This window comes from Mesoplodon densirostris, chromosome 8 (assembly GCF_025265405.1).
Source record: "Mesoplodon densirostris isolate mMesDen1 chromosome 8, mMesDen1 primary haplotype, whole genome shotgun sequence".
NCBI lineage: Eukaryota > Metazoa > Chordata > Mammalia > Artiodactyla > Ziphiidae > Mesoplodon > Mesoplodon densirostris.
The window spans coordinates 7,118,330-7,132,098 of NC_082668.1; the positions used below are offsets into that span (position 1 = coordinate 7,118,330).

Consider the following 13,769-nt stretch of genomic DNA (forward strand, 5'->3'; position numbering starts at 1 on the left):
AAGCAGAAAAAAAAGAATCACCTAGAGAGTAGGTTTTAACAGATTCTTGGGCCCCATCCCAGAACGATTCATCAGGTCGATGAAGAAAAGGGTCAATAATCTGCAGTTCTAACATGCTCCCGGGTGTCTCGGATAGTTCAAAAGGACTGAGTAGCCACTAAAGCGGTGGTTCTTATATGTTAGAGGTCATCAGAATCACTTAAAGCGTTCTTAAAACAAGACTACTGGGCGCCACCCCTAGAGTCTCTGAAACAGGAGCTCTGGGGTGAGGCCCAACATTCTGCATTTCTAACAAATCTCTGAGGTTGTGGTCTAGCAAGCATACTTAGGAAACTGTTGGAATCAACTATTTCCCAGGGATGAGTTCCACTTTGATTTATTCAGTAAGCAAAGAGATTAAAACACTGAAGAGAGGAGTCAGATAATTGATGAGATAAAGCTTTTTAAGCACAGTGTTTTTTAAGATTAATTCGAATGGGATGGGCAGGACTTGAGAGCCCAGCAGAGAGAGAAAGCAGTCAATTAGATCCCCGTCTTCTGTCCCAGTGCCTGGCTCACACTGTAGTCACAAAATGACTCAGTGAACGAGACCTCTGCCACAGTCTAGGGATGGAAACATAGATAAGCAACGAAGTTGGTGGCACACAAATGCAAACCAAGGGACAGATGCACAGGACACTGTGGGCAAAGAATCAACAGGCCTGGGTGACTGCAAAGGGGGAGGGGCAGCACACCAAGGGAAAAAGGAATCATAGCTGACTTCTGGAAACTAAGGAGAGCATTAATAGAAACGAGGCAGTCAGGAAGAGGCCTGACTGTGAACACAAGTTTGCAGGAAGGATGGACTTCCAGTTAAATTACCACCCCAGTGATACTCAGTTAAAAGAATGTTGTATATTTATTTATTGTGCCTTTCCAAGCAAATGAGTTTCGCTGACAGATAAAGGATGCAGGAATATAGTCACCAAGAGGCTAAGCAGATAGAAATAAAATGTTTCAAGTTTTCAGTTGACTGAATTTAGATGAAAAAGGGCGAAATGGATTCTCTACACCTAAAGTTGACCAGAACACAGCAACTAATATTTTAAATCCAGCAGAAGGCCTCCCAGGACCACAGCTAGGCACGATCTCCTGAATTGTTCTTAAGCAAAAATGGAACCTAGGCCGGGCCATCTGTTCCTCTTTCTACTCCGGTCTGCCTGGAGACTACCTCGCCAGATGAGGAAACACGGATGGCAAGTAGTTAGCAGATATGGCTACAGGAGTAAATGAAGTAAGCTACACCCAGCATTTCTGTTTTTTTCCTAAAATCTTAAATTACCGTCAGCTTTGTTTTTACAATTGCTAAATGGTAGCTGATATGCAAAAAAGCTTGTAGATTTTAGAGCAATAATGGGTACTGTTCCCATACAAACCACAAAATTTAATATGCAAACGTGATGAACAAATGGAAAAGGAGGACAGTAAGACTCTAGAATGATTCCATTTAAGCCACTCTGATGAAGTATGGCTTTAAGGTTTTTTTGGACCATGACCCTCAAAAAGAGATAGTTCACATGAATGACCCAAGTAAAGATACTAAACTCCCCACCATGAACACATACTCACATATTTAGTGAAGCAATACTTACCCTTCCTATAAAATGCAGATTTCTGCCTAATCTTTCTCAAAAAAAAAAAAAAAAAAAAAAAGTTTCTGCAACCCACTGGTTTGACCGCACACTAAGATACATGGAAACAACACTGAACTAAAAAGGATCACATAGACCTGTAGCGCTTATGTTTACAGGCCAGTCAATCCTGTACTGACAAGATCTATGTAAATCTGCTCAAGAATGCTTACTTGTCTGATTATATAGAAAAAGTGAACCCTGGCAGGCTACAGGAGGAACTGGCCTGGTTACTCGCCTTAAGCAATTTCTCAAGCTCACATGTACTGATGATGAGCCTTCTAGGTGGGTAGCTACATAGCTTCAAAAAACAAGTCAAATAGTTAGTTATTTGGCTTCAGAAGTTTTTATTTGAAAGGAACTGACAAAAAGTGGAGCACAAACACAGTACTTGGTTTGCTTCAAAATCAGGGAAGTGACAACTGAACTGAGACGAATTTCAATTAAAAAGGAGACACAAATACTACAGGATCGTTTCAGAATACCTTATCTCATGCCTGTTTGGTAGGTCATGCTTTTCAGCTTGTAGCTTATGGGCCAGCACTGAATGAAGATCTGACTTTTCCAGCAACTTGTTATCTAGCAAAGAAAGAAAAAGTTATCACAACCCAGGTATGCTTTATTACTACTTAAGATCTTATAAAGATTTGGACCAAAGAAATAACCAGAAGATGACTGGGCACGTTTCACTTTTACGAGGTATCAAAGTACTAGGCACTGTACTTTACCACCGATTACAGCAATTGTCCAAACTCCAGGCACATGCCCTCCTTAGACGCTTCCTGGTCCAAGCACAGGCAGCCCAGACAAAGGAACCTATGAAAAATCACTCCAAAACGCCCCCGTGCCCATGCTTTCTACTCCCACAGCTACCTGTTTCTACCCGGGAAAGAGCCAACAAACATACCAAAACACAATGGAAAAGCGAAGTGCTATGCACCTCTAAGTAAGAGAGGAAACCCTTACCTTATTACATTTGGAATTTTTTTTTTTTTTTTAAAGAAGATGTTGGGGGTAGGAGTTTATTAATTTATTTATTTTTGCTGTGTTGGGTCTTCGTTTCTGTGCGAGGGCTTTCTCTAGCTGTGGCAAGTGGGGGCCACTCTTCATCGCAGTGCGCGGGCCTCTCACTATCGCGGCCTCTCGTTGCGGAGCACAGGCTCCAGACGCGCAGGCTCAGTAGTTGTGGCTCACGGGCCCAGTCGCTCCGCGGCATGTGGGATCCTCCCAGCCCAGGGCTCGAACCCGTGTCCCCTGCATTAGCAGGCAGACTAGACTCCCAACCACTGCGCCACCAGGGAAGCCCCACATTTGGAATTTTTTTTAAAAAGTTTTAATGTGGATCATTTTTTAAAAGTCTTTATTGAATTTGTTTCAATATTGCTTCTGTTTTATGTTTTGTTTTTTTTCGCTGCGAGGCATGGGGGATCTCAGGTCCCCGACCAGGGATCGAACCCACACCCCCTGCACTGGAAGGCCAAGTCTTAACCACTGGACTGCCAGGGAGTCCCTGGAATATTTAATCTAAGATCAGGGCACTAGGGATACAAATACAAACCAGAGTCCCTGACCTCAAGGAGCTAAAAAAGTGTAATGGGGGTGGGGGTGGGGGTGGAGGTCAAGTATAAAAAGGAAGAGTGAACTTTTACTCATTTTCTCAGATAGTTTCACAGGTGAAGACGACAGACAGTCCAAGCAGAAGGTCCAGAGAGCTGTTCAGTAAGGGGCTAGAAATAAAAGTTTGCACCAACACATGAAAGGGCAGGATGAGAAATTCAGACCTCTTCTTACTGGCAACAGCAAAACAACAGATTTTAAAAGCAGGCAGTGACATGAACAGATATCAATTAGTAAGAAGTCAAAGGTTATTCTGAGGTTCCCTGCTCGTCCAACTGGGTGCAAGATCCTAACATGCCAGAGAACACAGGAGCAGGGAGCTCAAGGAAGAAAATGAGTCCTTGGAACTTAATAAATGTGACAGGGAACACAGTGCAGAAATTCAAAAGAAAAGTCAGGGCAAGAGATGACATGCATGCAGGGGGCCAGTGAGATCAGAAGTGGAAGGGGGTGCACAAAGCAGAACAAGAAAGTGACCACGGGAAACTTACAGAAAACCCACACCTGCCGGGGGCTTTCACAGATCCCAAACGTCTGAGATTAGCGTTGCTTCACAGCAAACGTTGGAGAGGGTTTATGCTAGTGACTATACCTGTTAGAATAGCTTATCTTTCCTCTTAAAGAGTTGAGTCCTACTTCTTGATATCTAAAAATGGAAATCCTGGGCAGAAACAGAAACACTATCGTCATCAATATTAATTTAATAAATTAGCTCAAGAGAACAGGGAAGTGATTCCAACCTTGAATGTTCACCAGTGTCAAAGGGCTCTAATAAGATCTTCAAAATGTTACAGCTAGGTGCCCTGTGATATCAAAGACATGAGGTACTCAAGAGGGATCCTTCTTAAAAGTTCCTCTCACTCAAAGGCCACCTGCTGTCCCCATAGCCTCTTTTCATCTTTCTCTTCAGGCTCGGAGGCAGGACTGAACAGGAAACTCTGGTTGACTGCTTTGGGAAGCGAGGAATGAAGAGTGAGGCTGTTCCAGTCAAACTAGAAGTGATCTCCCAACTGTCAATCCCCTGCCTCAACTGCAGATTTTAACAGGCCAAGGTTGTCTTGCCCTCTTGCGCCTCCTCTCCTAGCTCCCGGGCATGCATTACTCACTATAGCTGTTTTAAGACGTGTTCCCTCTCCAGGACTGACCTGTCTTTCTGACTTCCCTCAAACATCCTCCACCCCTTCAAGATGTCCATTTTCAAAGTGCAGAAAAACATTCAATTGTGTCAATGTGATTACAAGCACCTTCCATGTATAGACAATTACGTAGATGGCTTTCAAAGCACTTACATGCACAGCACTGTGTTTATGAAGCAGGCAAGGCGAGCTTCACCCCTATTTTACAGATGCAGCAACCCAGACTCAGGTAAGTGAGGCTGGTAAGGGGAGTGTCGTCAGACCTCCAACCCAATTTGACTTTCAGTGTGTATTAGCTTTTAAAGAATAAGCAGATGATGAAATACCCAATGACCTGAATTTATGTAACCCATGAGGAATCGTTTCAGCAAGGAGTTTCCGGTGCTTCTGGCTTTCTGAAAGAGCACTGGGCTGCCAGCCTCTTAACAGCGTAAGGAATTAGCACAGGAGTGGCACATTCATCATCCACTTTTCTCCCCATTTTAGTTAAGAGGATGGGCTCAGCGAAAGCAAGGAAGGCCGTTTCTTGGGGGACCCAATGAGAAAGGCAGAAGTGCAAAAAAGTCAGGAGCCATCAAGTCTGTGTCCAAATCCAGGCCCTACCATTAATCTGCTGTACCTCCCCAGAGAAATGACCTAATCTCTCTCAGTCTCAATTTTCTCATTTGTATAAAGGGCAACAAGACGTGCTTCACAGAATTTTCGGAAAGATAAAGTGAAATGACACATGCCAAATATTTACGACAGCACTAAAGCTTGTCTCTACCTCAGAATTACTTGGGGATCATCAAGAAATACAGACACCTGTGTCCCACCTGTACTAATGGGGTTTCTTTGGTCTGGGATGTGCCCTGGGCTTTGTAATTTTTAAAAGATCCCCACCTGATTCTAATGTGCAGGTAAGTTCAGGAACCATAAATTTAGCACAATCAGAATTCAACAAAGGGCACCTACTATTACACTGAACTGCATCATCTACATGATTTGAGATTTGCAGGCTTACTTCAAGGGGTAGACGGAACCAGAGGTCCGAAGTGTGCCCCGTTTCTTCCCCCAAATGTGTCGTCAGTTTTGGTAAAATGGGGCGGGGGGCAAGGAAATGCTCTTTAGAAGGCATCTAAGGGCACAAACATTTTTGTACTCAAATTGCAGCAGCAGGGGTGGGTGTGGGCCACAGTAAAGACTGTGATGTCCCAACTAAAAAGTACGTTAAGACTCAAGATTTGTAATATGTAATTGTCAAAGAACACCAAAGTGCAGGAAGAACAACAGATCTTCAGGAATGAAAGGCAAACATTTCACCACACTCTGAAGACGACGGCAACGGAGCGAGTTACTGCTTAAAGTCAGTGCCCGTTTCAGTAACACGATGCCCGAAACAGGATGTTTCTGGAACCGGCCTATTTAAGTAACACAAGCATTGTGTGAGCTGCTGGGATTTACAAACACAGACGTGAACGGTGCCTGCCCGTGAAGAATACCCAACTGAAGAGGAAAACCCACCACAGTCACACCCAAGGATAAAGTGAAAGAGGAAAAGATCTAAAAAGGCGTTTGGGGGTCCACGGCGCTGGGTACCCGGGGCGGCCTCAAGGCGCGCGGGCGGCGCGGGGGGCTCGGCCTCGGGTTCCCGCTGGCGCCCCGCACGCCTCGGCTGGGCCCGCCCGCCTGCTCCCGGGGCCCGCCAGCCGCTCACACTGCAGGATGATTTCTTCGAACGCCTGCCTCTGCAGCCGGTCCCGGCGCCTCAACTCCTCCGAGATGTGGCGCTTCCAGCGGGGGAAGACGGCGGCGCGGAGGCCCGACGACATGTCGCGCGCTGCCCCGGCGCCTTAGCGCCGCCGGTCCGCACGGGGGCTGGCGGCCGCGGCCCGCACCATGAGGCAACCAGCGGGCGCGGAAGGACCAGCAGCCCCAGGATTCAGGTCCACGCACAGGCCTCCCCCGATGCAATCCAGGACGGACTTCCGGTTCCTGACGGAAATGGCTTTGGACCGAGCCAGAAAGCCCGCCTCCTCATCCGACGTCTTACGCCACACGCACGCACGTGTCCGGCGCCGACTCAGGGCGCTGGCTGATGATAGCATCCCGAGGCCGGAAGTGCCGGCAGCAGAGATGCGGCCGCTAGGAGGCGTGCGGGCCACGTTGGAGGCTCGGCCTTGCGGGATCGGGGGCGGAGGAAGGAAAAGGCAAAAGGGTGGCTTCCGCCCACCTGCTGTTTCCTTTGCTTGCTTTTCCCCGTTTTATATTTTCTTTCTTAGCCTGCCTCCCTTTTCTTCATGTCAGTTTACAAGCAGAAGTAAACTCCCCACATGGTAGCTGTGTGGCTATAGATGAGTGACAGCATCCCTAAGCCTCAGTTTCCTAATCTGTAAAATGGGGAAGATCCCTAAACCGGGAAGGAATGATACCTATCCCACAGGATTGTCGTGAGGATTAAAAGTAATAACCTATATAATACAATTCACACTGCGCCTGTACATAGTAAGCCTAACCTTACCTAGACACTTGGTATCCTTCGAAGTCCTAACCAAGGATTGGTTGCTTTAAGCAAGAGCAACCCACTGACCTTGGAAAAAAGTTTTTTTTTGCAATAAAGAAATGGAATGCAAAGAACCGCTAAAGAAAATGCGAAGAGATTAGCTATGTAAATCATTAGAAGCCTAGAAATTATCTATGACCTAAAAGTAAATGGGTCCTTAGGAGGTCATTTAAGGGTTAGGATACAAACAGGATTTTGAAAGAGAAAAAGGACAGTTTGCCAGTAGATGAAAGCGGAAGATGAAAGACAGACTCGGGAGAAGATGACATCTATCAACTCAGTAGAATGGGAAACCTTGGTCTGTAGTAGAATCATCTGAGTTCCATCTGCATTTAACAAGTTAGTAAATTTATTGCATGAAAATGGAGCCGGACAAAATAGGAGGCAGAAGAGAGGAAAGGAATGTCAGAATCTGCCTTCTCTTTCAATGTGTCTCAAGTCCAGAGGAAGATCCTTCACAGACAGAGAAGAAGGCCTTTCCTCTCCTGTGGAGCCCAGGAGTAGGACAGTTAGGATTCTAGAGCTGTAAAGATAATTTTGTCAGCAGCCAGTACTGAGTGATCTGAATTTGTGGGAAAGACCCATGGGGATCAGAAATAGAAGGGACTTCCTCATACACTGAAGCAAATGAAGAAGCAGGTTCTGAAAGTCACGAAGAATGCCTCTAAATGTAACAGTGGTACCAACCTCAAAAGAGCCTAGAATCAAATCTTGACAGTTGAATATGCTGATTTCCCAGACAAGATTATGATTAAAACATGTTAACAAATTTGCAGAACCAGCAATTCCCTTTACAGGAATGTATGTCAACAAATATTTGGACAAATGCCCAGAGAAAACTGTCACAGTTTTTGTTAGTAATAATGGAGAGTTGGGAAAAATCTATTGATTTCCACCAATGAGAGTTAAATTACTGTATATTTATTGTTCAAAAAAGTTCATAATAAAAGGAGTATATGATATAAATCGAATTGATGTAAAATTAGTATGTCCCTGGATCCTCATAGGCAAAGTTTGTTGAATGAATAGAGAATATAATTTCTAAACTAAGGGTACTAAGCTCTGTAGGTCTGCCCTCTCCCTACCCGGCCAGCTTTGTCCAGTGAGCACTGCAGCCTCTGTGGGCCCTCCTCCTCTCTTCTGCTCACCACGCTCCCTCCCAGTGCAGGGCCTTTGGATTCACTGTGCTTCTGTCGGGCAAACCCTTCCCTTCTGACCTTTCTGAGTTAATTCCTATGAGTTAATTCTCAGCTCAGTAGTCACTTCCTCACAACCTTCAAGTAACAGACCTTCGCAACTAGGTCAGATCGCCCAGTGACACGCGGACCTCTCTGTTCTAGCATTTATCACAGTTGCAGCTTAGCATGTTTTTTACCATTACTTGCTTAAGGTGTGTCTCCCCACCACAGACTGTCACCTCCACAGCAAGAGCCGTTTCTGTCTTTGTTCATCATTTTACCTCCAGCAAGGGTGTGGAGCCTTTCCTATATTAGGTGCTCAGTAAATGTTGTTTAATTAATGAATGGAATATATGAAAATATTTTCCCTGGGAAGTAGCATTGCTGGTGTTCTTTTGTTGTATGTATTTTCTATATCTTATATGCATTTTCTAATCGTTATCCGTTATATATGTACTATATATGCAAGAAAAAGTTATAGAAACGAACATAGATTTATTGATAAAACCACTTCTTCAGCAGAGTGCTAGGTTCTGTGGGAGATAAATAGTAAGTGGGAACACTTCTAACAACATTATGGGCCGTGCACTCTTCTGAATATTTCACGTGTTGTCACTCTCTTAATCCTCACAACAACCCTACTCAGTAAGGTTGTTATTAGCTACTCTTAGCAGCTTTATCCTCATTTACAAATGAGGAATCTGAGGCCCGCAGGGATAAGTCACTGGCCTGAGCACACCTGGCTATTTATTGGCGAGACCTGGCTTCAAACACAGGCAGTTTGACTCTAGTGTCTGTGACTTAACTACTGCACTCCATTGTGCAGTTTCTGTTTCTGCTGACATTGTAGTTTGGCTCAACTAGAATACATAAAACAAAGAATAATTTGAAATGATTTGAAATCAATTCCTAAATTAGCCGATAGGGAGGGCATCCCAGCAAAGAGCAAAGTCAGTGGTTTGGAAGCCTCAGGTGTGCTCCCGGGACCCTGAGGGGACTGGCTGGAGGGAGGATGAGTAATGAGTAATAGGAAGGAGGAGGAAATGAGGTTGTCTGAATATTCCGGAGACAAATTATGGCTCTTAAAAGAAGCGTTTTTATTTGTTCTGGTAAATACTGAGGGTCTAAAGCATGCAGCACGCTTTGCTGGATAGCGATATCTATGAAATGGATTCTGCCTGCCTGTAATGGATGTAAGATACGTGTGAAGTGGTGCTCCAGTTCTGAGGAACTCAAGTGCAACCTTCCAAGAATTGTCCTATTTACTTCTGTCCTTTCCCTTTTGGTCCCCCTGCTTTCCTTTATCTTTCAATCAGCAAGTGGTCAAACAGCTGGGTCCTGGTGTGGGTCAGGCACAGGGTGAGCACTGCCTGGAGACAAAGATGGCCAGACTTGGATCCTGGCCTCAAGGAGCTCACTCTTCACGAAAGGAGATCTGAATGTGATTATGGATGAATGTAAGGAATTATAAAGTCAAAAAGACCCAGCCAGCGCCCAGGGCTTTTGGTTCTCTTCTGTTCTTTTTTTCTCTTGCTTTTATTCTGTTTTAAAAATATAATTTCCTGTTTTAAAAAAATAGGGCTCGATCTTTATTCTTTATTTCCACTCCTTTTCAGCTGTTCTCAAAATTAGATCACTAAAAATGAAAGTAAGATAAGCTAACCATGTTCCCGTGTTAACTGCTGTAACCTAGTAAACCTAGTGACTGCTGGAGTAAATGAAAGGACAGCCAAGAATCCAACCGACGTGGATTTTCAGACACACCGATGGTCCTTCCAAATGGCACATTTTTTGGCAATCGACATCTTTATCCCTTGGCTTTTCTTTGTTCCCTTTAGTGTTATTGTGTTTGCAGACATATGAATAAATACCACCTGACATTTCCATTATAAAGACTCTGTGCACGTGGAGTAAAACCCATACAGGTCTCATCACCCGCTCCATATATATGTTGACACTTAGATTTCACATTTTAAAAATGACTGTCTGACCTGGCTATTATCCCTGTACCCCAATACAAGCATTACAGTAAACTTTAACTTTCTTAGAGAAAGTCCTTGCTATCCCTTCTATAAACTGACAGCCAAGTGTCTGGAATGGTGGCTGGAGGATTCAACATGGCACATCTAACAAGCTGGGACAATGGCTAGAGAGAGAGTGTGTCTCTGTGGGAAGTTATCTCCCTTGGTTTGCCTCTTTGCTCTTTAAAGAGATGATAAAATTTCTCCCAGACACTGCTGCCCTCTCCTACTATGAATAATACCTAATGTTAAATGAGTGATTTTTGCATGCCAGGCACTTTGCTCAACATGGATTAACTTATTTAATTCTCAGAACACTACAACGTAGGTACTATTAGTATGTCCTTTTGCAGATGAGGAAACTGACATGCAGAGGTCAGGTAGCTTGTCTGATGTCACAGAGTTAGTAAGAGACAGAACTCGGATTCAGCTGAAGAAGGCTGGTGCCAGAACCCAGCCATATAACCATATGTCCCTCTGCTGTGTATCAGGGTATGAAGGTTCTGGCTGTTTTTTGTTTTGTTTTTGTTTTTTGTTTTTTAGGATGAGATAGAGTATCAGAATGCTTTTGATTGCAAGCAATAGAAGTGCAATTCAAGCTTCCTTAAGGGAAAGGGGAGGTTATATGGATATGGGGTGTTGCATCAGGCTGGCAGCAGGGATTTGGCTGGACTGGGACCCAGATGCAGATCCTGTCAGAATGCGCAGCTCTTTGCCTCTGCCTCCCTCTGTAAATTGCTGCATCCTTTGTCTTGTGGTCCAGCTCTTTTTGTCCAGCTCCTCCAGCATCTCCACAGTACAAGCCAGTGGCAGACCAAGCTGGCATATCCAAGTCCCAGGTCTAATAAATTTCTGGGAGAGGGGACTTCCGTGGTGGCACAGTGGTTGAGATTCTGCCTGCCAATGTAGGGGACACGGGTTCGCTCCCTGGTCCGGGAGGATCCTGCATGCCGCGGAGCAGCTAAGCCCGTGCGCCACAACTACTGAGGCCTGCGCGCCTGGAGCCCGTGCTCCGCAACGAGAGAGGCCACTGTAGTGAGGCCCGTGCACCACAGGAGTGGCCCCCGCTCGCAGCAACTAGAGAAACACTATGTGCAGCAATGAAGACCCAATGCAGCCAAAAATAAATAAATAAAGTATAAATAAATTTTAAAAAACAAAAAAAGCCCCCCAAACCCCAAATAACTTAAAAAAAATATCTGGGAGAGGAGGCTACTGGACTAGGAGGTGCCCGTATCTAATAATCTACGTGGCAAAGAGGCAGGGTCAGTCTCCTAGGGTGGTTCCCTCTGGATGGAGGGGAAGGGACCGGTCCCAGAAGAATGTAGGTGTAGAACACGTCTGTTCAGACTGTTGAAAGTTGAAATGTATTAAGTAGATCTTACATGTTCTCCCCTCCCCCATCCTTCTATTAACACATCCACCCTCCTGACTATAGTCATGGTTTTTCCTTGCCCCATTGTGCAAGAAACGGGTCCCAAGGGTGGGTATAGGAACCCTTGCCAATCACTGTCCTCCACAGGAATTTTTAAACTGGATCTGGGAGAGAGGGGACCTTTTTCTCCTTCCGTTAAGAAGTGAGGCCATACATGGCCCTGCTAGTAGCCATGTCCCCTCCCAGGTCTCATGAAGAGTTTAGCCTGAAAAAAATGGAGCAAACACACAGGGAGAAGAGGAGATGAGAAACCAAAAATTCTGATGGCATTAGTGTCCCTGGTTCCCTCCAGTCTTGAAAGCAGCCCAGCCCTACTTTCCCAGTCTGGTTACATGAGCTAATACATTCCTGTGTTTCACTAAAGCTGGTTTACTCTGGGTTTTTATTTTCTCTTGCCACCCAAGAAACCTGATTTTTTGTTTGTTGGTTGGTTGGTTTTGGCCACACCGTGCAGCTTGCAGGATCTTCGTTCCCAGACCAGGGATTGAACCCGTGTCCTCTGCAGTGTAAGAGCAGAGTCCTAACCACTGGACTGCCAGGGAATTCCCAAGAATCGTGATTAAGACAGCAGACCAGCCCAAGAAGACACTAGGGCTGGGCAGACAGAATGGTAGTGTCCCCACAGGTGGTCACTAAGGCTGGGTTTTCCACTTTAAAATCTTGACAAAAGGAGGAAGGTCAACCCACTCTTCTCACCATGCATGTTTTGTGTTCATCAGCAATCTATTTCCAAATTTTTGGGGAAAAGTTTCTGGATCTGAGATCTCATGAGCGTCTAAGTGAAGCTCTGTTCTAAATAATAGTGTCTGCTGGTCAGAGAAAATTTTAATAACCTCAAAGTGATTAGAGTCAGCCTGGGGATATTAGAATATATTGTTGCCATGTGTTAGAACTGTATTGTCATTTCCCCCTCATCAGAAAGTGAAGGGACACTATTTCGAAAAGCACCGTTTCGATGACTCATGGGATATTAATAGTTTTTCAGAGTGTTTAACCACCACTGCATCCTCATGCAGTAGAACCACATAGAAAGCACACAGCAGTGGAATAGTATTTTGATTAAATAACTAACTAAATAAATATTGCATATCATGAGATGGGGTTCCTGGTTGAGGCATCAAGTTGACATTCTGTCTTTAAAAAAGCCAACAATTGGAGCAGCAGTGTGTTGAACTTGCTCTGCAAATCCGGATGCCCAGACAATTTGCTTTTGGGAGCCTGATCCCCAAATAAGGAGGGGCCAGCCAGGGATGCAGTGTCCTGCAGAGACGGGGCTCAGGGCTGGCCACTCTGTCTGCTGTGTGACTGCACACACTTTCCAGTTTTTGGTTCTGACCTCTTCTTTCCAATAAGGATATTTTTCTATGCCAGATCATGCACCAGACCTCAGTCTCTTAAGCTTCCCCACAACCAAAGGTTCCTTGCATAGCTCCCTTAATTTTGTCAAAGAGTATGCTGGACCAATGGCTTCTCCAGTTGCCTGGGTAATCCCAGCACGGCCCTCGTTCTCCTGGAGGTGTGGGGCAGTCCAGTCCAGCAGAATTGTCTGGCCATGAAGTACACCTAGGAAACCGTTCAACTGGCCTTCCCGACAGGTTCATGTGATCCGGTCCAGCCCTTACATAGTCTGCATTGAGGTGGAGAGTCAGGGGTGTCCTCTCTGGTCTTTCCAACATGGCCCTGCGATTCCCATGGGCCTGGGCCTTGCCCTAGACCTTGGGGCTGCCCCGGGTGATTACACCCTGGGGGCAGACTGGCCCTCACCCTCTCCGCCTCTCCGCCTCTCCCTTCCACAACCTATCCCCCTACCTCTCTCTCTCCCTCTCTCTAGTTTTCTTAGCTCTCTTTCTCTCAAGGCCCCATCTCTTTGCTGTCCAATATGAGCTCCACCCCTGTGATGGTTATTTTTGTCAGCCACTCTGTGCTCCACCCATTTCCTGTCAGTGGGGGTGTGTGTGTGTTTGGGGGCGCATGTGTTGCAGGCAAAAGTGAATGACCCTCTGGTCTGGCTGGGAAGGGGGGTGGTAGGGATAGATCTAAAAGACAGTCAGATCTTTGATTCTTGCTAGTGCCTCTCCAGTGCCTTATTAAACCATAAGATTATTGGGACTTCCCTGGTGGTCCAGTGGTTAGGACTCTACGCTTCTACTGCAGAGGGCAGAGGTTCGAT

The 13,769-nt window shown here is 45.5% G+C and overlaps 1 protein-coding gene across 4 annotated transcripts in view; it reads right to left on the reverse strand.

The window, feature by feature from the left end:
* Positions 1 to 6,388, reverse strand: part of ATG16L1 (autophagy related 16 like 1) — a 47,012-nt gene extending 40,624 nt beyond the window's left edge. For all 4 annotated transcript variants that reach the window (XM_060105851.1, XM_060105849.1, XM_060105848.1 and 1 more), the window contains exons 1-2: positions 6,120 to 6,388; positions 2,156 to 2,249 (exon numbers count right to left, since the gene is read on the reverse strand). In XM_060105851.1, coding sequence (XP_059961834.1) covers positions 2,156 to 2,249; positions 6,120 to 6,234 — 209 coding nt within the window. In that variant the 5' untranslated portion in view covers positions 6,235 to 6,388. The remainder of the gene's footprint in view (positions 1 to 2,155; positions 2,250 to 6,119) is intronic.
* Positions 6,389 to 13,769: the final 7,381 nt, after the last annotated feature.